Source organism: Bemisia tabaci, chromosome 3, assembly GCF_918797505.1.
Source record: "Bemisia tabaci chromosome 3, PGI_BMITA_v3".
Lineage (NCBI taxonomy): Eukaryota > Metazoa > Arthropoda > Insecta > Hemiptera > Aleyrodidae > Bemisia > Bemisia tabaci.
Genome location: NC_092795.1, coordinates 16,247,094 through 16,273,204, shown reverse-complemented (window position 1 = coordinate 16,273,204; position 26,111 = coordinate 16,247,094). Strand labels below are relative to the sequence as shown.

The following is a 26,111-nucleotide window of genomic DNA, read 5'->3' as shown; positions in this document are numbered from 1 at the left end:
CAATGAAAAGAAGCCTATGCAGCATTGGCGGATCCAGCAATTTGGCAACACCGGATTTCCTCCATTTAGACCTATGGAAATGTATCGATTCTTGGAGGGGCCAGGTGCTCCGATAATAATCGATTACTTAGCATAGGTTTAAATGGAGGAAATCCAGTGTTGCCAAAGTCCTGGATCCGCCTCTGCTAGGCAGCAATAGTATGGCGTAAATGTTGGGCCGCAGGCTCTAAAGGGCACCTAGTCGCCTGCTGGAATTTTAATTTTTTTAAGAAAATTAATCCCTTCATCGAGCCAAGGGGGGGGGGGGGGGGTTAATTGAGGGGGGGAGGGTGAAATACAGTCTGCGGGCGGGCCCGCGCTGGGTAAGTAACGCCACCGAGCAGCAGTTTGGATGCGATCAAGAATTTGACGAGTGCGTAACACTTCTCCGGTTACGTCAATGATTCCAACAAAGTAAACCTTGAATCCGAACCCGATTGAAGGCTTGTTCGCATTTGGACTCTGTTTTCAGCGATGAAACTGAAGTAAACCAATGTGAACGAAATAAAATAACAACCATTGATTTTAGTCAGCACATCGAAATATCGAAGGCTCATGACGCAGGTAGATCATCACTATATCAACAGGTTGCAGAGTCAATGATCGCAGCCAGGACGAATTGATTTGCATAGAAACATAAAAAAAGCATACAAATAATGCAAAAATTCGGCTGAAAAACTGATTCCGATAATCTGATTTGTCTGTTTGGCAAGGAGGAGTTTATTTGGCACATTGGTGAATTCGGACATTTCGAACAAGGGGGGGAGGATTTTTTCACGGCCCCATACCGACCGGGGGGTCAAGGGGGTATGACCGTATACCCCCTACGCCCCCCCCCCCCTTGATCCGTCTCTAATTTTGCATGAGAGTTAATGCCGTTCATCTGTGTTCGAAAAATCTTCTTGCAGGCAAAAAGAGCCGAATGCATAAAATCGTATTGGAACAAGGTAATTGACTTCAGAGATTTGCGCGCAAATTGCCTGGATTGGTGTGCTTAAGACTTAAGGTTTCCAGAAGAGGAGTAAGATCCACAGTTGAAATACACCTCTAAATGGTGGACCAGTAACAGTGTTCAATGACCATGAAAAAAGGGACCAATGTGGAGGGACGAAAGAAAACTCGAATCGATACCTCGATAATTATCAACGTCCGGCACAGATTCACCTGAAAAAGAGGGAGGGGGTAACACGAGGCTGAGATGGGGCGGGGGGAGTCAAGTACAACGACCTTGGTACACGGCCGAAAGCTCGGAATCCGATAACCGACGAGCGGTTTTCGCCGAGAAGAAATGTGGCGCTGCGGCGAGAAAAAACTTGCGTCGTATCAATACGCAATAAATCCTTTGTCTAAATAAAGATCCACGGGCGCAACGCTGTAACCGAGTTATTAGAGTGCTGCCTGGGCTTCTCGCCGACGTTAACGACCCAGCGCGAACCCGGGATGGCGAGCGTTAAAAGTCGGTAATTCCCTGTTAAACAGCGTTAAAAGACGGTGATCCGCCAGAAATTCGGATTTGTTGCTACTCCGTTTAGCATTCGAGGTCGAGCAAAGGAGAGCACGGAAAAGAACGGGCGAAAATACGACGCAGCCACGATTAAATGGAAGTCTTTTATCAACACTATCTTATCTTTCTTTGTTTGCTCCGAGCTGCGGATGAAAAAATTCAGGCGAGGAGGGATTCGGTTTTTGTTATCTCTGAACCACTTTGTGGCGAGCATTATAAACAGATACCGTTTTTTTCCTCTGTCCCTGAGGTTAGTCCTTTCAGGACATGAGTAAATACTTCAATTTACAAAAAAGACGAATCATTTAAACGAACGAGACCGAAATGGTCCTTGGAGTTATCAGCTATTGCTCTTAATCACAAACAGTAAAGAGCCATTTCCATTCTCGATGTCTGATAAGGGGTAATCTCCATGTTAACCGATAAAGGATTAAAATGAGTCCATTTAAGAGAGGCGAAAGAAGGAACAGGAGAAGGAGAAAGGATGGAGAATCATCGAGACGTGAAATATGTAAAATCACATATTTCACGACCGGTATGTTAATGCTCCAGTTTCACGAACAAAGAAAAGCGTCGAAAGTCCGCCTTCAATGTCAGCGGATGATCACCTGGTTGCACTGAGGATGGGGAAAAATTATGCATGGGAAGAGGAAGAGGGGAGGAATTTAAGCTTTACATATTAAGCGAGCGAATACGGAAGGTACTGCCACTGCCACCTTATCAATACTAAAAAATAACATAAACGCCATGGGGGGATGAAAAGAGGCGACATGATAAGCGTAAATGACACGAGTGCGCCGAGAATAATGAGGAGCACTTACTTGATAATTTGCACATTTTAACGAAACAAGGAATTAGTAATCCATTTGTTGCACTGAAGTGTCATCACAAATCACACACAATCACAAAATCCAACGCGGGAGCGTGTAAGAGTAAAATCCAATAAAATCCGATAAAATCCGGGCTCGGAGCGAATCGGGAATCCTGCGGGAAATCGGAAAATCCGGAGAGCAGGGCCAGGCGCGAGGCGACGACGACGTAATCGGGAGCGGGCAGGGGGGGATCGCGAGTGGCTGATTGCCGTAAGTCGAGAGACAATGCGTCACGGCGGACTGAGCGAAGCGACTAGCGACACGGGTGCACTCCACCGCGGTTCCTTGGAGACTGGCGAAGTGGCGAGCATCGGGCACGCGGGCCGACGTGCTGTGCCGAAGCCGAGTCAACTCGGAGCGAAGGGCAGGGAGCGCCGGGCGGGGCGCGGGGAAGGGGGCACTTCGACTCGGATGCACTATGATAACTACAATAATAATTCATCTGTTCCTAACTGCGGTCGCCGAGGGGAGGGGGGTTGATGCGGCGACAAGGAGGGGGGGGGGGGGCGCCCGGCGCGTCGCGGCGCGCGGAGAAGAGCCGGAACTGCCGATCAGCTGATACCGATTCTGATTCTGATTCTGTCGCGTTGCCTCCAGGCGGTTGCCGAAAACGGCGAGCCGAGCCTTGAGCCGAGTCACCCTGCCGAGCGCATTCTGGAATGAGCCGCGAGTCACAATGAAACGTGTGCTGATCGTGGCTCGTGCGGAAATGCACTTGCGGCGCTCTTCCGTAACGCGACGCGGCGGGTGCGGGGGCGTGATCGTGTGAAATCTGATGGATCATGGATATGAAAAAGGAAGTCGGCTGAACGCAGGGTTTGTAGCTTTGATGAGGATGAGAGAATAATGCCGCATGTACGTAATTTAAGTAGGAAAATTGCGCCGTTTTTTCGATTTTTTCCGCCGCACTTTGTCTTATCCCGGACGAAAAAATTTACCTCCAATTTAGTATTATGAAATTTCCCCTCGCAAATTGCAAATTTTACTGGGGAAACTGTGGGGCGACTTAACTTTCAAACTGTAAATTGTCCTGATTCCATTCCCGATTGCACGCGAAAAGCGGGAAAATCTTGGAAGGAAACTCCACGGTTATGTTTTGTGAAAAGTTGATTAGCTCGAATCAATTTTACACTCATGGAATGGAGTGTTTCTACGTGTAAAAAACGACGATTTATACCGTTACAGAAGAATTATACAGACTGATATAGAAGCAATGGTCGCGATGTCACTATTTCACAGTTTATCTCGATCTCGAAGTTTCAAAATTTTTCACGCGAGCTTCGTTTTTAAACGAATATCGGCCGAAATTCTGCCAAAATTTCGAGTGGAGGTAAAAATAAAATATGGGGAGGGATCTTGAGATGTTGTGATGCCGAGACATGGTTTTTGTCATGTTTTTGTACTGCCCCATTAAAAAGCGTATCGATTTTCGATTAACCAAAGAAAAGTAAAATTTTTTCAATATTTCCGAGGGTAATAAGGGTTGTGCGATACGCAAAAGCTAGACCGAGTTGCACTGAAACCTCGTAGAAAACATATTCGTGTCAAATAAAAGTAGCCTTATTATAGATTTCGTTAAACTTGGGTTTCTCGCCCAATGCCAACGCCCTCGCAGGTTTGACACATGCTAGATAGGCCTTCCAATAGGACGAAGAGGCGTTTTAAGCTACTATATCAAGCGCAAACACTTGCTTTGATCGCGCCTGCCGATTAAGCCCTTTTCATGGTCGATGGCCGCTCAAATGGGCTTCGCAAACAATAACGCTAAGAGAAAATGCCTTCAAATCGGACGGGTAGGCAATTTGGCTACCATCGAGCACGAATAGTTGCTTGACTGCGCCTGACGATTGACCAGTGAGCATATGTAACTGCTGCTGGCCATGCTATCACGCTATCAGGCTTTGCAAACAATTGCGCTAAGAGAAAATGCCTTCAAATCGGACGGGTAGGCAATTTGGACTACCATAAAGCACGAATAGTTGCTTGACTGCGCCTGCCGATTGAGCAGTATGAACACATGTAATGGCTGTTGGCCGTCCTACCAGGCTTTGCAAACAATTGCACTAAGAGAAAATGCCTTCAAATCGGACGGGTAGGCAATTTGGACTACCGTCGAACACGAATAGTTGCTCTTGCTGTGCCTGCCAATTCAATACGCGTCGTAACTGATGATCGCTCAAACAGACTTCGCAAACGATTTGCGCTGGTTACAGAAACGAATTTTGCTGATTGCATCTCACAACTTATAAGAGAAAAAAGGATTAACCAATGTGCGAAATGTATGCTTTACAATTGTGTGAAATTTATTTGCCAAAATCAATACTATGCTGAAAGGCGTGTTGCCTTGTCCAAGTCCATAATACCCAGTTTTACAAACTTGTTTTGTCACATTTGTCAATCACGATTACGCCAAGAAATTCTCAAAAAGCTGCTCATGAACCATCATCAGGTGTAAAAATCGTTTTGACCCCCGATGTGAACTGTCGCCTTAATCATTCAGACTAATATTGTAAAGCCAAGTGTTCAGTAAAAAGAAGCTGAACCACACCGAATAGAAAACAGGTGAAAGCAGTTGTTTTTACTCAGAATCAAATTTTTCTTTTACTTTTTTCTTGGAATTCTTGACAGAAGAAAATTTAAGACATGTGAAGTCAAAATTAATCCTCCAACATTACTTTTCTAAAACATGGCTTGATTCCTCTCTGCTAAATTCAGTTTAATCTTTCTTGAATCGCAAGGTTCATTAGTGCTTGATATAGTGCGTGAAAATATTGTGTCTCTGATGGTTCTGAAAAATCGAAAACAAACTTTTCCACTGACTGCAGCGCTGCCGTGCTAAGGAAGAACGCCGTATGAACATTCGAGAGTTGCCAAATTTACTTCGATAAAATGTTTATTTTTGAGGAAAATTATGAATATTTTTCCTTGAAATTTTCAGAATCTCAAGGTGAAATCGCGAACAAAATTATCTGGAAAATTGGGAGGAAACTGTTCATAGGTTTACCAGAAAATTCGCGTTTTATGAAAGGAAATTTGGCAACGCCTGAAGGTTCATACGGCGTTTTTCCTTGGCACGGTAGAGCGGGTCTCTCGTAGAAAGAGCGGAATATTATTCGGTATGCGTGCAAGCACACTTTTTATGAGGTTACGATAATGAAGCCCGAGTAGTGGCAGAAAAAGGGGATTTTTACACGAGGAGATAAAATAGGAGATAAAACATTAACGAAAATGCGTTACGTAAGCTGACGCTATACGATCGATATCTACGTCTACGTATCGGGGTGAATCCCCTCGGTGACGCGATGGCACGAGCAAGGCAGTTCATGTTGACTGTTTTAATCACAACACTACTAAAAATAACAGCAGGTATCAATGATTTCACTCACTGACTCGTCAACAAATAGCAAAAAAATTGCCGGCGTTAATAGAGAAAAACAGGAGGTCATGCGGAGGGATCTATATATGCCCATTTCACAGTGAAAAACAAAATTATAGAACTTGATAGAAAATCATTGAACTCGCGTTGCGTCTAATTAATTTTATATAAGTTACTTTTCATTCCTTCGATTGTATTCTGCGTTACTCTTATTTAGTACTGCTACGCGTTATAGTTTGGTTTCTCTTTCTCACATCAATTCGCAGATTGCGATAATTACTGTCTTTCAAAAAGTCATACAGACTGTAAAGCTACGCTACACAATGCAGGATTTGGTTTCTGGAACACTTTTACTCCACATAGCTGAATGACATCCCTATACCTTGTTACTTAAAAAAACGCTTAGATTTTCAAAAGCGATTTTGATGCGAAATTCCACCAATCTTAGCTAAATGCACTGAATGATTCCTTCGTGCAAAAAGCGAAATAATAGCCCTACTTGCAGAGTATGGGACTTTTCGGAGAATACGGTAAGAGCGCAAAAATCGACAACATTTTGTCGTTTTCCTAATGAAAATACGTAACGACATTTCAATTTCACCATACTTTCCCTTCGCAAATGGCATATTAAACGGGCGAATCTTAGGCGTGTTTAACCGAAAATTTCCCTGATTTTTTCTCAGATTTCGTGCAAAAATTTAAAAAAAAAATAGATAAAAACTGCACAAGTATCCTTCTAAATTTAAATTAATTGTTTGAGTCAACTTGGCAACCTAGGAATGGAGTGACGTTCCTTCATCCCTGAGACGACGATTTTAGACAGAACAGCTACAGCAGTAAGTCCATATAACTGGCCGAGAGGGCTGGGTTTATTGCTGTTTTGAGTAAAATGGAACCTTTTCACGCTGGTTTCTAAACTCAAAAGTTTTTTGTGAATCTAAAACGTAACCACGCAAGCATAGCACATACTGCTGTCCTGCCAGGGTCTCTACTAAAACAGGCTGGCCAAAAATTAGTACTTTTGCTGTACTTTTTCAATACATTCTCAAGAAATTCAGTACCTCCTTAACAAAAAAATTCGGTACTATTGCAGTACCTTCATTTGACGGAATTCGAAAACTTAAAAACATTGGAATTTCGCGCTCAAATTGCGACAAAAATGACGAAAATTCCAGACCTTCTTGCGAAATTTCCGCACTTTTTCAGTAATGCCGGATCGCCCTGAAAAAATCAATACTATTTCCAGACTTTCCGGAAATTCCGGACTTGTAGACACCCTGCTTGCCTAGTATAAAACATGAAACCTGCTCATCCAATCGAAGCTAAAATTCGTCAACATTGAATCATCAGAAGTTGAAAACAATTTCTAAGGGTCCTTCTCATACTTTTAAGAGGGACGGAAAATTCGTTCAGTAAAATTTTCCAGAATTGACTATTTCTCTCAGTACTCAGTAAACAAAGATCAAATGATCTAAACATGACGAGTAATGTGATGAAAATAAGACGGAAATTCAAAGAAAATTTCCTGAGATAAATTTCACAGCGTAAAAGCGATCAGGTTCCTCCACAGTAAGCACCACCACTCGCAACTATAGCTACATCTAATGGCACTTATCAGGTTATGAATTTCCACTCCAATTTTTCTCAGAACATCATTTCTCCACTTACTACTGTACTCTTCAGTAACATGAACACGACGGATTCCCCGCTTGTCGCCAGGGGCGTTATTTCCCCCCAATTTTACTTATATTTGCTACCCCACTAATTCAAATCGGCATTAAAAGAAACACGGCTTAAATTAAAAGCCGAAGCGCCCCTGGCTTCATTTTAATTGGTAATTACTCGTAATTATCATTATCGAATTGCTGCTCGGATGAGCAGTTAAGTAGCGTTCGGTTATATGTTTTGTGATGGCGTGGAGGAGGCGCTCGCTTGGGAACCACACCGCGAGGGGGAGGGATGGGGGGGGGGGGGGGTGTCCTCTCCGCGAGATCACAGCAGTCGCAGTTCGCGGCAGTTAACTGATAAATTCGCTCCGTGAACTTCGGACCCGCTCGCTAAACGTTGCGTCGCACAGGGGGCTCTGACGACAGATATCGGAGCTTTTAACAGCCGTAACAGAGACCGTAACTGAACTGAAGAGTTGTTTGAGTATGATAGATAGGCGCAGAGTTTTTTTTAGAAAACAAGATGTCTGTGCTGGAACATTTCTTCTCTGCTTGGACCGTATTATACCTGAGGGAAGCGATGGAACCATGCCACGCATTGCTAAGGAAAACCACCGTAAGGAAATTCGAGAGTTGCCGAATTTCCTCAAATAAAATGTTTCTTTTTGAGGGGAGTTGTGGATATTTCCTCTAGAAATTTTCAGATAATCTAGATCTTATTACAAAGAGAATTCTCTGAAAAATTGAAAGGAAAATGTTAAAAATTTCCTGGAAATTCATATATAATCAAAGGAAATTTCGCAACTGACGAAGATTCATACGGCGTTTTTCCGTAAAGCAGCAGCATCAGTCATTGCCAAATTCTAAAAGACGATTTATTTTTTCCGGGAGGTCGGTGATGTAGACTCTTCCGGAAATTGCAGAGAATTTTTTCTGGGACGTACAGGAAATTCTTTGAAATTTTCAAGAGCGTCTGTACAGGAAGTTTTAGACCACCCGTATCAAGTATTTTTCTGAATTGTTTCAAGTCTGGGAGGCGCGGGGTTGCAAAAACAATCTACCTCAAGGAATCTGAATTACATGGTCCCGAACCCCGCCTCCTTGGAGAGAAAATGGGGGAGGGTCCTAAAAGTCGAGGTTCCCAACCAAATTGCGATTCAATTGCGCCAGGTTTGAAAAGTGAGGAAAATTTCAATTGAAATTGACGCCTGGAAATCCGAAATTGACCCACCCTGAGACCAAAAACGATGCCCTAAAAATAAGAGCAGTGTCGTGTACCCCTCCACAAACTCTTTGGTCGCAAAATTGATGTAAATTCTCCGAGGGAAAAATATTCCCTATGGTAATCAACCCCCAGGAATTCGAATTACTCTAGGTATTACATAAAATCATCAAAATAGCGTATAATGCCTAAGCAGTTCGCCTACTTAAATGATCCTGTGCGCTGCTGCACATATTTATGTATTCTGGTAGGTTTTACCAGTAAAAATAAACTTTTTGCAGCAGTGCATGTAGCAGAAAAGGAAAAATTGATTTAATTGAAAGGAGGTCTTAGCTTTATCAATTTTGAAATTTAATGTGAATGTTCATGGCAGCCTTGATGCACTAAGTCTTCTCTGCTTGTCTGTTATCAGAAGAACTCCTCTGTTCTCCTTTTATGATGCTAAGTGCTTAGGCAACAAGGCTTTAAGGAAAATTTCTACCAAACTGTCATCAATCCTGAATGGATATGTATGAATCTGTCACACCTGAGGCATGAAATCAAATATACGTTAGGCATGATCATCGTAGGAAAATCTAACTTTGGCCGGCCCCTAATGGACACTATCCTAAAGGTAGATTATAGACTCTGAATTTGCCTGAGACCTTCCATAGTCTTATTTTTAGGCAAGGAGTATTTTATCTCTCACCTGTGAGTACCCTTTCTAGGGTGACTCAGGATCAAAAACATTGAATCTCAGGATACAAGTAAGCTAGTGAGACGCTAACATTAAAAGACACTTGGAGTAGATCAGCCACACATATCAAAATGGAGGGTTTGAAGCTTCCTGGAATTTGAAAGCTTCAATGATTTTGAACAGTACATTGCCAGTGAAATTGCGAAGAGGAAAAAATAAACTATCAATGAGAACTTACTGATACTTTGAGGGCACACCTTGAGGCGACGACTTGTTCTTAAGATTAAACGAGGGAACACTGGATTGAATATTCTTTGGAGGGATGCGGTTAAGATAGGAAAATAAACTACTTCGCACCTGCACAAAAAATTAAGAGCCTCGGGCAACTTTAAATGGAATTAAAACACTCACGAGAAGATGAATTACAATACAACTACGTTTGTTCACAACTTGTTTTATTGTAGGTTAGCTTACGCAAATGTAAACAAGTGAAAACTTTCACTCTCATTGGTTCCCGCCAATTTAGTGCCGCGCTCGGCAAAATATACAAATTGACGCGCCACTTTTCAAATTGACGGGGGATCCACTGGACGCGCGCATTTAAGCTACACACAGTACCAGACTTTTTTCTCGGTTATTTCAGATTGCATGAAGTCAGAGACCGCGGAGATGGATAAGGAATCAACCCCAAGGTATCCGAGTTTGATTTTCCCGACACACCCCCCCCCCCCGCCCAAGGGCGGGGGAGGGGGGGAGGCATGATCCTTTAAGTTGGGGTTTCCGACCGGCTTGCGATTCGATTGCTTCCGATTTGTAAAATTCGGGAAATTTCGCTTTTAATTAATGCCTATAAATCCACAATTCACCCAATGACTCCCTAAAGAAGGCTTAAAGAGGCCTGTCGGCCTCCTATGGTGTAGTGGTTGTAGCGCTTGCTCTATGATCGGGAGGTCCCGGACTCCCGGGTTCGATTCCCGGCCAGGCGACCCGAGTTTGATGGTCTCAAACAATGGTTGCCTGGGACTGGTTCAGTAAGGACGGAGGGGAGATGGGACTTAAGGCGTGGGATTAGCCCTTGTGGGCTATTTGAAGTAGTAAAAAAAAAAAAAAAAAAAAAAAAAAGAGGGGGACGGTTCCCCGTCCGGAAATTTTTCTTCGGTCGCAAAATTGACGTTGTTTTCCCGGGAAAAGGTGGTATTAGGTAAGTAACACCTATCTCATGGCTTAGAAGCTCTCCTGACTACCCTTGAAAAGTTACGAAGGGGGGGGGGGTCTGCACCTAAAATTTGGTTTTTTGGGGATAGGGGGGGGGGGGGCAGAGTTTCAGGTTTTCGGGCTCGGAATCGGTCGATTTCTTGTTTTGGTATGGAGTTAGGAAGAAACAAAAAACTAGATGTCAGCTACCATGTTTTGAATTGCCTCCCTTTAAATATCGTTCCTTTGTCTTTCGTAAAATGCATCTCGGTAGCAAGGCAATAATAATCCATTAAATCCCCATTTTTTTCAAATTTGGCACCCACGCCAATTGGCAAATAATCGGTTCAATGTTCAGTCTCTAAGGATCTCTTCTGCCGCGGACGGTTACGTGAAAAAAATTAAAAAATTAAACTTTCATGGGATCGCAGGAGGATTTTCGGCCGGATGAAATTGGATTCCGTCGGGTGTGCGGCGATCGGCCCTCCCGCGTCATCGCTGCCTGTTTCCACAAGTTTTCCTCCAGCTCCTGGCCTCCCCCCCCCCCCCCCCCTGCCCTAGCCCCAGCTACTGTGACTCTCACTGTTTCCGATTCTAAATGCACGCACTCGACTTCCACCTACGTCGTCGCTGGCTCCTCTGTCGGCGTCACCGCTACATCATCGCGGCGATTCTGCTTTGCGTATGTATTTCCAGCCCCCTCTCCCGCCCACGCCGTGGCTCCCATGATATCTTTGCGGCTGACGTAACGCCGCCGCCGTCACCACTGACGATTTTGACTCGTTCGGACGTGACGTCACTCTAGTCCTCCCAGGTCCAGGATATGGCAGGAGCGTGGGGTCCAAGCGCGAGGGAGGGGCGCATTGAAAAATAGATTAATCTCTGTACGCCCCCTTGTTTTTTGCCCTGTTTTTTTTTTCCTCCCTCTTAATTTTTCTTATTTACCTTCGGATGCACTACTTTTCTATCAGCATATTGTTTAATTATTTCTCCTTCATATCACATTCCCCCCCCCTGCCTTTTGGCATAATTTTCTTTTTTCCTTCCCTCTCCTCACAGTTTTCTTCTGATTCATTCCTGTTTTTTTATCTTTTTTATTAATTCTATATTTTTATGTTTCTTACTTTTTCCTATACTTGCATTTTTCTCGTCTTTCCTTTATTTTCGTTTTCCTTATTTTTCCCGTATTTGTATTTTTTTTTTATTTATTTATTTCTGTTATTTGTATCATACGGTTAACACGTTTCTTCCTTGTTATTTTTCTTACTTTCTTTCCTTTCTATATATTTTTCATTTTTCTTTTTCTTCTCTATATTCATAATTTTTTCTCAATTCTCTCCTCGTAAAGGTCTTCTTTCTATGCTTCATTTTTAATGCTTTATCTCTTTCATTTCTTTCTCCGTTCCCCCTTTTCTTCCTTTGCATTTAACCCTTCCTTTCTCCGTTTAAAGAGACGTAATCATGCAGGGTCCATTCTTTGGTGCTAAAATGTAATTCTGTTCTGAGCTGTGTTGGAATCTTTCTCTAAAGGATATTTTGAGTTGATTCGCGTAATCTAAAAACAAAAAAACAAAAAGTTTGGCGTAGAATTACATTTTTGTAGTTTCCTGAAGACTAGCGAAAAATCGCCTGCGGTCGCTTTTCCAGTGTGCACGACATGTACAAAATATAATGAAAAATGGGAATAGCGAAGCTTAAAAACTCATACTTTTCTTACTTATTTCTTTATGCGTGAATAAAATGGATAAAAAAGAGGAAAGTTTGAGTTTTTAAGTTAATAGCTATATTCATTTTCATTGAATTTGGTATTTGCCTTTTTTAACGAGTATTTTAGCAAATTTTCTTGTTTTGTTTCGATGGTACAGAGGACTGTAGACCTCTTTAAAGTAAAACTCCGAGAGTGAACACATTTCTTTTGAGAACGGTCTCTGTCACCCTTCATTCAAAAGGTTGCAGTTTTGACTTTGTAATGTCACTAAACAAGCGTCGCGTCGTGGACCGAGAATATTCTCACGCGAGAAGATTTCAAAAATCAAGGACATAATTATAAGCCCCTCCTTCGCTGAGCGAGCTCCTTCCGAAAAACCAGTTTCAGGGCAGCATGAATTCGCCGCGACCTGACATCCCCCGTCTTCTAGAAGTTGCGTCCGACGGAATGGGTTGGACCATTACCATTTTTCAGGAACTGCCCGGTTGTCCGGCCGAGTCCCGCATTCCGAATCCGAGGGGTTTGCGTTTGGGGCTGATTCACCTTGCCGCGGGCGCAGCGGTGGCGGAATCGGACGTGTGCGCGAGATCCGAATGTTTTCTATTTTACCACCACCACGCACCGCGCCGCACCACCCGACACAGTTCTGAATGACAAAGCCAGAGGACAGAACGGAGAATTGAGGGTGAGCCTGAGCATTGTTCTCGGGTTGCTACCCTCTCACCGTTCTTGAGACGAGTAAAGGTCACCGCGGTGTTGCCTCCTCATGCAACAAGTGCTTCGTCATCCGAAAAAGAACGCGGTAATTGAATTGTTGCATTTCTGATTTAATTCGATTCTCAAAGCTTGGATGATGGCAGAGGGGTCAGTATTTTTTTATGTAGCAGATAACGGGAATATGGAGTCAAAGCTCTGAAACCGAACGGCGGCATCTTCCTACGCCTGGGTGATAGAATGAAAATGGCAATAAGCTTGCATTTAGTACACAATAAAATAAATTTAACACAGAACTTAAATGCTGGAGATGATTCGAGTTGTACCATCCTCAATAGCGACGAAATTATGAACATTAGAGGCTTTGAACAAAATATGATCAAACGAGAGGATAAAGAAAAAAGTAAATTGAGTAAATGGATTGTGTGATAATCTGTAAATGTTTCTCCTTACTCCTCTATGGGTATTAAGGTTTATACTCCAATTGCGTAGCCTGTAGCTAGCTGGACAAAAGAGAGTTTTATCTAGGGACAAAAAATGTTATTTATACCCTGTGAATAACTCTAGTTTACTGCAACAGCCATGCACGACGTGCTCAATCACACGTGGACGGCTATTGGTTGGATCCAGGAAACTGTGCGCATAGGTCGGAAAAAAAGGTGTGAGGGCTAGAATAAGACAGAAAGTGGAGAGGAAAGGAGAATGAAGAATGGATGAATCTTTAAGTTAATTTAGCATCGTTTCATTTCTGTGTTTCCTGGCCTTTATTTTTAAAATATTTTCTTCATAAGAGCTTGCTGTAAAGATATTTCAGGAACTTTTTTAAATGGATTTAAGGTCCAGTTCAGAACCTCTAGTTTGATAGATTCCTCTTAATAGTTAATAGTCCGTAGCATTCCTCCTAGAATAATCCTTCATTAATTATTTTTTACCCTGTTGTATGTTAAGAGCAATTTTTACGGGTTTTACGTCTTTTTTCTGTCATTTTTTTCGTTTCTAAGATAAGACAAGGCCCCGGCCCGGGCAAAAAGTTGAAAGAAAAAGAAAAAAAAATACTATTTTTATGATGTAAACTTGTCGTGAGAATTTTCGGAAGTAGCGTATGCCGCGGCGTTTTTAAGCGAACTGACAAATTTTATAACTCACTCAGAGAGCTCTCACAGGCTATGCATATCAATCACCGCAGTGTTAAAATAGTTGCTCGGGGTCCGATAGAACTTTTGACAACATCAGGATGTACGGTTTTTAATTTTAATTGCCGGTATCAAATCGTTGAATTTACTGAGAGTGCCTTCAATTCGCTGGTTATGGAATTTGATCTCCGGAGAGTTGATAAAGTTGCTCGAGGTCTTAGAGAAATTTCGACATTGGTGCTCGGAGCCCTTATTATTTACTAATGGAAGAGGACCGAAAATGATAGGATCTACTCTGTCTTTGTTATTTTGGGAGCAACAGATAATTTATTCAACATCTTTTGAAAACAATGAACGTTTTAAAATTACCAAATGCTATTATTTTAGATTTTTAATGGATTGAGAGTTTATATTTTTAACATGTTTAGTTGATTTATATCAATCCAGTAATTTTATGCCAAATACTCTCTGGTGGAAAATTAGAAAAAACTTCACAAATTCCATTGCTTAATTGAGATCTCTGAAACATCCGATTTTTCTTAACTTTTTTCGCAAGTTAAAAACTTAATTGAGAAAAATTTTGAAATTTATAATCCAATAAATCCGGAAATCCCGAATTCTCATCGAGTCAGCCAGACATCTCCTCCAAGAGACAAGCTGTCTCTTTGAAATAACAGACATGCAAATTAAACAAGGAGATTGCCTGTTGACTCAACAACAATTCTCGTCCGAATATTATACTTTGAATTTATGTTGATCGAACAGGAGATTTTCCTCCGTTTAAACTGACTAAATGGATAAATAGACAGCAGAGATATCATGAAATACGTCTTAGAAGTGTTCTTTTTCCCGCATTTTAATTTCGCAAATTAGAGTTTCATAATGGATGTGCTTGATTTGAGGTTGCAACTCTGATTCACCCTCAATTAATTTTTAGGGCGGCTCACAGTTTACCCTCTTTTCGAAATTCAAAAAACGGTGATAAAATTCCGGTGCACGAGCACGTGTCCGTCTCAATGAAGGCTTTTTTGTTGGATATAGACAGTCAGGATGGTTTGTTGGCAAATACGTTTATTTGAAGGTGCCTCAACAAAGTCATCGACACCAAGTGTAAATGGGACAGGGGCAGAACCCTCTGGGTTTTAAACATCGTTTTTACCGTAGGACCATTTTCTATCACCTAAAGGCGCGGTTATTCGCACAATTTTAGTAACATTCCAAGCCTTGTTGGCCCTTCTACCAAAGATATCCTGAATGGAGAATTTGCAGGCGTATGAATTTTTGTGAATTTCATGTTTTAGAATAGACTGCTGAGCGAACTGAGCAGCATGAGAATATATTTGGTTTCTGCAATGCACAATTATTATTAGAGGCAAATGACCTGATATACTCAAATACATGTGTAAAAATGGGAAATACCCATAAAAATTTTAATCGGAACATAATTAATTGTTGCATTTTAAAATCTATCTTTCTACTATCTCCCATATCCGAAAAAAATATGAGAAACACTACAAATGCAGCTCGTTGAGCACTCCCGCATGCAGCAATAAAATACTTTCGCGCAAATTCTCCATTTGCATCCACCCAGAATGAGGGTCCTCCTAGGACTTTCACCCCTAAAAATCCACATTATTTTTACTCATTTTTCGACGAACATTATTAGCATGTAAGTTTGTTTGGTTTGCCATGGATTGTGCATGCGATTACAAGAGCAGTAAAGTCGATACGTCGTCTGTGCGAAGAGTGTCTCAATTTCGGAAGGGGGTCAAAAACTAAGCGGTCCGGTGCCGCCCCGTTAAATTTGTCACAACATACGGTTTCGTCTGGGAGCGATGCGGTGGACCGACTGTGCGCGCGTGGTCCGACAACGAACGAATCGATAAAACCAGTGAACAAAGAGATTACGCGGAAAAGGCACCACCGGTGTAAACGCACTCCCCAGAGTGGCGAGATAGCGCCATGCCGCGTCACAACCCGGCCGCCGCCACGCCGCACAGTGGACCCAGTCAATCAGTAATTGGACATGAAATTTTTGGCTAAAACTGCAACTTTTAATGTTTAATTCGTCACATTTTAAATTTTAAAGGGTGCTTCTGTAAGGAGATTTCACGAAGAAACCAATAGAAACACTTTGAAAAGCTCAAAGTTTTGTATAAACGGAGTAATAAACGTTTAAAGTTTCCAAATTTTGTCCGACCTCTCCCATCGACTCGCTCCACTGTGTGCCGCGCCGAGTTGAGTCGAGTCGAGTTCCGCCTCATCATCTCCGCTCCACTCCGCGCCTCGCAATGGCGAGCTCGCCCGAAAGTCGCGAATGGAGCCTCAGCTTCAGCCTACTACTGCCGCGCTAAGAAAAAACGCCGTATGAACTTTCAGGCGTTGCCAAATTCCCTTTGATTAAATACACATTTTCGAGAAAACTCATGATTGTTTTTCTCCCAGTTTTTCAGATCATTTTGTTCGCAATTTCACCTAAAGCTCCTGAGGATTTCAAAAAAAAAGTATTCATAAATCTCCTTGAAAATACATATTTTATAAGAGGAAATTTGGCAACTCTCGAATGTCCATACGGCGTTTTTCCTTAGAACGCTCGAAAAACATTTCATAACGTATAAAATGCGGTTAATTGAAATCAATGTAAATTTTTATTGCCTGTTTATCGCCCTAAGGGCTCGTTCTATTATCCTTAGGTTAGGAGGGTTAATAACTTCATTAACATGCACTCTGAATCCCTGATAACTCAAAACCTAGTTAAAGTTTTTGGTTTTTTCGTTTTGTTGGGTCCAAAAATTGTTACTTTTATTCTTGAGGCCTAGTAAAAGGGTAGCTACAAAGGGTTTTACAAGAAATGAGGGAGTTCCGACTTGAACATCTCCGCTTGGGACCCTTGGTTATATTAGGGGACTTCAAATCATCGGACCTTGTTCAAATTTCTGCCGTATTTTGAAAACAAAATAATATTTAGTTAACCTATTTTAACAATGTTGATATTTTAAAATAAAAAAAACAAAATTTTAGATACGTTGATGATTAAAAGCTTTCATTTTTAACACGTTCAATGTGGTCACATCTATGACAGAGGTGTTTTCCACTTTATTTTCCAACTTCTGGGATGAATTCTAAACGAACTTAGGTGGATATTTTTACCGAGGGGAACGCTCCTCTTGTGGATAATATTTCTTTCTCCCTGAAAAATGCCGATTTCTCTGGTTCGAGTTTTTCACTTCGGGTTCTGAGAACGATATGAAAGGCTTCAGACCGGTGAACGAGAGCGAAACAGAAATTGTAATTTTGTTTCCAGGAGGTCACCCTGAAGTAATAACTATGAAACATCGGTGGAATTTCTCTTTGAAAATACAGTGGATAAGGAAAAACTGAACCAGGGTTTCCAAATCCTGTGCTAGGGAACGGCTATCAAGCCGAGGAATTTTCTATCGTAAATTGTACTCGCCAATGTTGCTTTAAATTGAGGTAGGTTACGTATGAGGTGCGGTCTTTTTTACGTCACACGCTCTAATTTTCCGTTCTACTGAGATAAAATGTTTACATCTCTCCGATAAAGTCAAATTACTTTGGGCGTGTTCTGTAACACCATGACAGCAAATCGCAAATTAGAAAATATGTTTTCAGTACAGATTATCTTGAATTATTAGAAATGAAATTGGAATTTCCACGCAATTAAAACTGGCCAAGTTGAGGTATGGATCAGAATACTTAAATTACAATCAAGGGTGAAAGAAAACGGCACAATTCAGTTTGATATCGAAAAAAGTGTTTTCCCTGGTAAAAATTGGCAGTAGAATCTGTGTTCCAAATTACCATAGATCTACAGCCGGTTGTAAGATTTCCAATAGCTTCTATAGCCGGCAACACAATTGCCTATAGCCTTTTATAGCCAATGTCGATTGAGCAACAGCCTGGCGATATAGTGTATGCTAAACGTTACTAATTACGGATGCTAGGACTTCGTGAGTTTTTGGACTACCGCTCTCTTTTTTGGCCGTAGTATCTTGATTTATTTTGCGAGGAAAGCTCCGTGCTTTTGAAGGATGCCTGCCATTCCTAATATGTTGGAGCGCCTTCAATTTCGTATGATACTGTGCAATACCTCTGTTGTGAGATAGTTGCTTCAAGCGCCGCGGCAGGCGGGCAACCACCGCTGAACGCGCATTGGCGCCTACAAACCTAACAGGGATACTTCACGCATTGCGCAATGCGTGAAGTATCCCTGTTAGGTTTGTAGGCGCCAGTGCGCCGCCGCTCCGCTTTGTGTTAGGCTCTAATATTTAATCTCATGGAGTCAGCGTTTTTTAACTCATGACTTTGAAATGTTTGCACACTCTGTATGGATTATTCTCATTTTAATTGATGAAAAAGAATATGTAATAAAGGAAAGTATATAATGTGCGTTTTGTAAATATTAAGGTGATTCCGTACAAACTTAAGGATTTACAAAGCACACGAATGTCTACACAATTTCTTATAGCCTTATTTTATAGCCGATGGCGAAAAAGCAACAGCCAGGCGATAAAGTGTAAAACCCAGCGATAGGAACTATAGCCCGGCTGTATAATTTTTTATCGTTTCGTGTAGCCCGGCCGTATGATTTTTTCCACTTCCTACAGCCAGCTATATGATTTTCTATCGCCTTCTTCTGTCGGCTATAAGAATTCCTATGGTATTTTGAAACGCAGCTCCTATTGCCAATTTTTACCAGGGTTGGGAGCAAAGAGACAAGAACGTATTCAAGTAGGTAAAAAAATGCTCAGAAGACGGTAGTTGCTCGTTTGAGAGGATCCGGTAAACATTTTTCTTGAAATCGGCATTTCTCTTCCTTTGCTACGGCTAATTTTGGGCACTATTGTGTTACAACTTTCCTCCTAACTTTAAATCCAATTGACGGAGACTGTATGAGATGGTAAGAAGAATGTAACATCACACTCAAGTTCCTATCCAACTTTTCATCCTCTTTTTGTTTTCTTGTATCGCGAGTTAGTATCAAATGAACGTATTTATGCTAAAAGGAATCATGTCTCACACAAAACCTATGCACATAGTTTCTTTTAACATAAATGCGTTTATATGGTCAAATATTTTTTTCAATTTAGTTGAGAGACAATGGAAAAAAGAACTAAATCCACCGCAGACATTGAGCGCCCCCAACCCAGATAAGACATAATATTTTTACAATATTGGGCAAATATTGTCAGTACTGTCGCAATATTTACACAATACTGACAATATTTTGATAATATTATAATCAAAATTATTTTTTTAGAAAATATTTAAAGAATCATCATTTAGTATTTTTAAAAATAATATGTTTACCCAAAACATCATAAAAATATTTTCAAAATATTTGTATTTCAATACTGTAAAAATTTATATCGTGAGAGTATTTTTAAAATATCAGTACATATAATATTTATATTCAAAATATTTATTATATATTTTAAAAACATTTTAAAAGACAGTAATGCATTAGTAAGTATTTTCAAAATATTTTGAAAATATTTTAAACAATAATACTGCTATTCAAAATATTTTTAAAATATTTTCGATATCCTAATCGGTATAAGTCATCATACTAAATGCCTGCCCATAACGAAAAGTATTAAACATAATAAGGCTTAGATTTAAGACGTAGCTCAAATGTGTTCTTTCTGAACAATTATCCATTATTTTCAACCTTATTATTCATAAAGGTTATTGCAGTTGTTGTCAAATTTAATATAATATAATATGGACGTATTTCTATCAAACGGAACTAAGTGCATTATGCCGTGAGCCCTGTTATGCACATATGCTTATGGGTGTCAGGGCTCATGTCTTAATGCACATAGTTCCGTTTGACAGAAATACGTCCATATAATATATATTTTTTTGCCTCCCAAGAAATTGTTGAATTTCCACCTCCTTGAGGTCATTTTCAATGTATTTGCGCGTGATCTCAGTTTATTTCTTTTTTTGTTTCGTTTGTAGTTCATGTACTGTTGTGAATATTATCATTGAATGAGAATGTTATCATTCATTCACATCTGGTTGTTTATTTTTTATTTTTCAAATTTCAAATGAAACATTTAAATTCAACTGAAGAAGAAATTCTTGATCTCGTGTGCTTATTGGTCTCCTGTAGAACTTGCACTTAGTAGCTGTGCAGCTGTGAGATTATGGCAATCGCACCTGCATAGTCTTTATGAGGAAGACATCAAACTGCATAATCAAATGCAAAATGCATCTCAGAATGTCGATGAAAAATTTAAAGAGAAAAAAATAAATAAAATAATAGAATGGTGGAAATAATAGAATAACAGAGACAAAAGAAGAGAAATAAAATGAAGTAAATCAAATTAATGATAAAATGAAGTCAAAGACTAAACTGAAATAAAACATTAGAGGGAGCAAGGAGATGAAGTAAAAAAACTGAGATGAAGAAAAAAATAAAGTATAAGGGAAAAAACTAAATGAGGTTAAAGAATAGAATGAATTTAAAGAATTAACTGAAGTCAAAAAAATTATGATGAAGTATTAAAATAAATTACAGTAAAACAAAACAAAGTAAAGGAATAAGAAGTAAATAATTAAAGAAAAAAAATGAAGTGCTTGAAAAAAAAGAAAAAAATAGAGTGAAGAAAAAAATAGAGTCAGCAAGGAAATAAAACAAAGTAAAACGATAAAATAAATTTAAAAAATATAGTAAAGTAAAAAGTAAAATAAATACACGGACAAATCCAGGCAGATGGAAAATATCCTAGTTGCCCGTCCAACTCGACGTTAAATACCGGTTTTAAGTCACTAAAATACATCGTCTAGTAAAGTTCAATCGGTAGGGTCGTCGGTTAGTGTTAGGTAGGTCCCGGGTTCAATCCCCAAGGTGGATGAAAAATTTCTAATCTGCAAAATCGATTAAATAACATCCCAGTGGTTTCATTATTTTTATTTTTCATGGTTTCTAAAATTATTTCCACAATTAACCCTTTTCCACCATCCCCTAGCTGCGAACCCCTAAATTGATTCAATATTGGTGTAGTATTGTCTCAATATTGATATCCAAATACTTTCCCTTTGAAGTACTGGCACAGTATTCTCAGCCAAAGTATTGACACAGTATTTATGCCAAAAGGAAAGATGGTGTACGATTTTAACATTGGCTCAATATTTAACCAATATTGGCCCAATGTTTGCATAAATACCAAAACAATATTGTTTAAATATTGGCTAAATATTCCTGTCTTATCTGGGAATGCACTTCTTAGTTCTTCTGCATGCATAGTGGTGCATCGAAATTTTATTTAAATTTCGTAAAATAAGATACGTACATGAATTCCAAATCCTGTTCATGCAGTAGACCACTCGTAACTTATTCTATGGGAGGTAGAGATCATTTCGTATCCAAAATCCAAATTTTAATCTTCCGATCTAATTAGATAAACCTCACTGTCCTGAAAAATGTACCACGGTGGATTAAGGACCTTTTCCCCGTGCAAAGGTGGTCACATCAGGGTTCTTGAAGAGGAGAAAATGGGTTAAATAGACGAATAGTATTTTTCAATCTGTGACGCTGAGACTTCCAAGCAATGACCGCAGTGAGTCAGTTTCGGCAAAACATACACATGCTGTCAATGAAGCTTATCTGACAGTTGGAATGAGTCTATGAAGGACTGAGGTTGCCAAGTAAATCATGAAAAAACTAACGATTTAAACTAGCCTAAAAAATTATTTCTCCGATCAATAAGTAATAAATTCCTAAGATGTATTTGATCTTCGGTGGGCTATAATTTCGTAAGTTGTTTCTATTATTGCCGTGCTTGCTGCAGGTAAAAGGACTTGGTGCACGGAGATAAATTTTTCGGCGATTTTTGTCAAGTTGGGTCGTAAAATCTGTACATCTGAATAAATTATGGATGGAGTACACTCGGCATTATCTCAAAGTTCCCCATTATCTCTCATTATGACGAATTGTATTAAGTTTTGTCATCATGGCTAAAGACCAGTCCTGCCGGTTCGAGTGACTTAAAGATACATTCAATCGCTCGTAATTATTGCGCAATCAACGAAAAATTCTGCAAGCTGCCATAAACGTCAAAATCTAAAGTTTATGAAAAAATTGTATGAAAATTTTACAAAAAAAAAAAAAATAAAAAAAAATGAATGTATGAAATGCGAAATCAACGGATTTAATTAGGATTTAATTAGGATCTAATGGGAGTTGGATGTAAAATGACTCTGCTTGTTATGATAATTGGCAATAAGGTGATCAGTAGAGACCAAGCTCATTGTGAGGGGTACCAAAAGTGCAAAATCGTCAAGCCCCCCTCCCCCCGTCTCTTCCCAATGGCAGTTCCTGCACAAATTACTTTAATTTGAACTAGGCAGGAGTGTAAATCTGGGACTCCTACCTACGTCTCTCCTCAATAAACAGATTTTTAAAAAATCAGCTTAACTGCATTCCAGGTTGCCTAATTTTTCTCTCGTGTTTTATTTTTCAAGAAAGAATTGAACTTCTTAACACGTTTCAACTTTCTGTGGATATATTTCAGATATAAGGAATATATGCTCACAAAATTAAATTGATTAATTTCAATGTTACTCAGTGCTTAGTTTTTTGTTTTGAAAATAAACAATTGACGCATTTATTTTGAAAAGGAGCCAACTCGTATTTTCTTTTCGGAATCTCGCTATAAAAACAATTCATCTACCTACAGCAGACGCGTTAAAACAGATGAATAAAAATTGGATGTCTATTTCCAATAGGCGTTCCAATAATCAATGTACACCATTACACATGGAATTGAATAATATTTTGATGATTCTTACTTCTTTTACGTTGATATTTGTTCAGTAAAAATGAATTGTCAGGCAAACCTGAAACTCACAGTTCATGAAATAAGCAGAACGGTAGCAGTAGGTACGTTAAATGTGAGTTTTGTGAGCACTAGCTAAAATAACACCAGATTTTTTGTCGTTGTTTAAATTGTAATAAAATTGTTTTGGGTCAATGAATTCACGAACATATGAAATGTACACGCACGGAAGCTCTACAACGAGGACGAGTCATTCGAAGGTGAAACTCCTAAACGACGTATGTAGTTTGCGGTGTTTTAAAATCTCTGCTCCTATTTTTTTCATTTTTTTAGCGAACAAATCAACACCATCCGTTGAGGTTTTTTCCGATTTTTCTTCGCACGTAAGAGAAAAATCGCTGTAGCTTTTAAGCATTTCCGTTGAGTAATTTATTCAAAAAATTAAGAGTACGACAGAGCGTCATCCACGGCACAAACCAAAATACGTGGTCAGGGAGTTTCACTCAAATTATTTTTTAAGCGCGAATACGAGGCGCACATCGTGCAACTCTGCCTGTGAGTCAGTTGGAAGAGTTCTCGAAACTCATAATATGTTGATAAAACTGAAGTACCGAGAGACTTGTAACAATGGCTTACTCGATGCTAGAGAGGCTCACGATGACAAATGAATCAAATTAAGAATTCAATTAATCAACGAATAAATCTCGAAATCAAGTGTTTCCTGCAACATGTCCCTTTACTCGCCCGAGTCTCTGTCGTAAGTGATTAACAACTGAAACCTCGCGAAAAATGAGCCTCGGGTTGTTTTCCAACTTACGTTGACAATCAAAACCCTCCACTGAAGGGACCTAGGGAACCTATGCAGGAAAAACGTGGCCGTTTGTGCTACTTGATTGAGTGTTCGCCTAAACAGCCGTAAGTGACAAAACAAGACCGCGACTTCACACCAGGGCCGGATTAAGGGAGCTGCCACATGGACCGCGGCCCATGGCGGCAAATTTTGCAATTTTTTTAAATGTAGGTTTAAAAAAAATCGGATTCAGAAAAAAAAATTATCTATGAGAAAAGGGGACAAAATCTCTCTTTCTTGAGAGTATAGTAATTTCTAATTTTATCGTTTTTCGGTGATAAAAGAGACAGCATCTTTAATTAGTCGAGTTAAGAGAAGAACTAAACACGCAATTTGGCCTGGAGCTCAGCGCAGAGAGGAATCATGACGAGGACTTGAGATGAAAAAGACTGCGGTCGACATGTAACACATATTAGCGCCTACGAGACTGCATGAATACTTCACCAATTGCGCCAAACACAGTGCGGTCAAGAGCGGTTGGCGTGAAACGTATAGCGCCTACAAGACTGCTGGAATACTTCACGCATTGCGCCAAACACAGTGCGATCAGCCCGGCGCAGCGGCGGAAGTTAAACTTATTAAACCACGTTTATGTTTGTTCTTTCAATTTTTTGGTTCATTTCTTATAAAAGGAGGACCTTGTTCACGCAGAGATATGTTTACGGAACTTAACTTGCGCATTAAGTTCCGTGAAGGAAAACGCGTCTTATGCACCCTTCCCCCTCCGGCACGTTCACTTGATGGTTTTTATTGATGTTTCAAAACAAATGAGAAGGGGCGGCAAAAAACAGGCGGCCCCTGGGCGGCAAGTAGGTAAATCCGGCCCTGCTTTACACAATACTTGGTTTCAACTTAGAAAAAAATTATTGTAATTATCATGAAAATAATGAGTAATGTGAATATTTAGTAAAGAAAACTGTAGGGTTAAGTTTGGATCATAATGAAATGCTCAAACAAAAAAAGCTGTTAGTTTCACACATCCCGGTAGAGCAGGCGGCAGGTTGATAACGGTACATCTGCGGATAATTTTTTAGTCGATGAGTTAACGTGAACTTTTTCCAACCAATCGACCAATCAGATCGTTTGTTTACTACGATCATAGGAGCTCCACGAATGAAAGTATGGAATTCATCCGTCCACAAACCAGCGGGATAACTGTCCTGTGGTACAAAGACACAAAGGATGAGCCCTATAAGTATTTAACCCTGCGTAGAAGGACAAGTACAATTGTACATGACTGCGTAGGAACACCTCGCTTCCCCCACCCTCCCAGTGGCATGGCGTGCTTTGTGATATATCGATAGATCTGCCCTTTTAACCTATGGAAAAGGATCGATAAACAAGGTGTTCGCATCGAACACCTTGATAATCGATTCTTTACCACAGCTTTAAATGGGGGAAAAATCGATAATCGATCATTCACGCCACGCCATTGCACCCTCCCCATTCGCCAAAGCGTTACGTATAATTTGTAAACGGCTCAAAAACGAACCGGAATCAACATACAATTTGGATTGGTCAGTGGTTTACCTCCTATACTAACAAAAACTAACTTAAGAGCACAAATATTTTTCTCTGAGCTCACCATAGCCTCGCGGGCCCTCCTTAGAAGGCCCGGACAGATTAAGATGCTACTTTGACGGCGATGCGCGTGTTGGGTGGAATATTCATTTTCCTACTCCTGAGGGAGCGGGGAGAGGGATAGAGGTGATGTCGTGGGGGAGGGGGGCTCGGTAGTGGAGAAGGGGGGGGGGGGGTGATGAAAAAGAAAGTCCTGAGCCGCCGTAGCTGTGGCTTCGGCATGCGCGTGAGCTCGACACCAGCGACTCGGAGATGCGGTGCTTGTGTTTATTTAGGACGACTTCCTTTCATTTGATCCAGATTTCTCGACAGAGCAAATATGATGAGCCGCGGTTATCCATATCGCTTGACCTTTGAGCTCGTCGTGAAGCTGACGCTTCCCTCGCCTTTGCGGGAATTACGCTGCGACGCGACGTCGTCGGTAGCCCGTGTTTTCTGACGAAAGAATTGAATGGACTTAGGATACTTGATACTGGTGTCCCTCTGAAGGGAAAGTGAATGTGGATCCTTAGCCAGTGGCGGATCCAGGCATTTCGGACTGAGGGGGCAGAAGGGGGTCCGGGAGGCTTCCACCAGAAAATTTTCGAAATTTTAAATCATATAACCCACTATGGCATGAATTAATTTTGGATCGCACATTCTGGGGGACACTAACTTATCTCTTTTGTAGCTTGCATAATGAACATAGGATACCAATTTCTTTTTTCTCAAAATTCAAATTTTTGGGAGTGTTTTTTCAAGAAGAGAAAAAATTAATGAAAATTTGCA

General features: G+C 40.4%; 1 protein-coding gene across 4 annotated transcripts in view; it reads right to left on the bottom strand.

Annotated features, from left to right (window-relative positions):
- LOC109044208 (uncharacterized) overlaps nt 1–23,393 on the bottom strand; it is a 74,759-nt gene extending 51,366 nt beyond the window's left edge. The window contains exon 1 of one of the 4 annotated variants that reach the window (XM_072297920.1): nt 22,985–23,393. In XM_072297920.1, the coding sequence (XP_072154021.1) occupies nt 22,985–22,991 (7 nt within the window). In that variant the 5' untranslated portion in view covers nt 22,992–23,393. Of the gene's footprint in view, nt 1–2,364; nt 2,766–22,925 lie in introns of those variants that run through there. The other 3 variants (XM_072297921.1, XM_072297922.1, XM_019061787.2) reach the window with 3 other exon arrangements.
- Between the last annotated feature and the right edge of the window lie 2,718 nt (nt 23,394–26,111).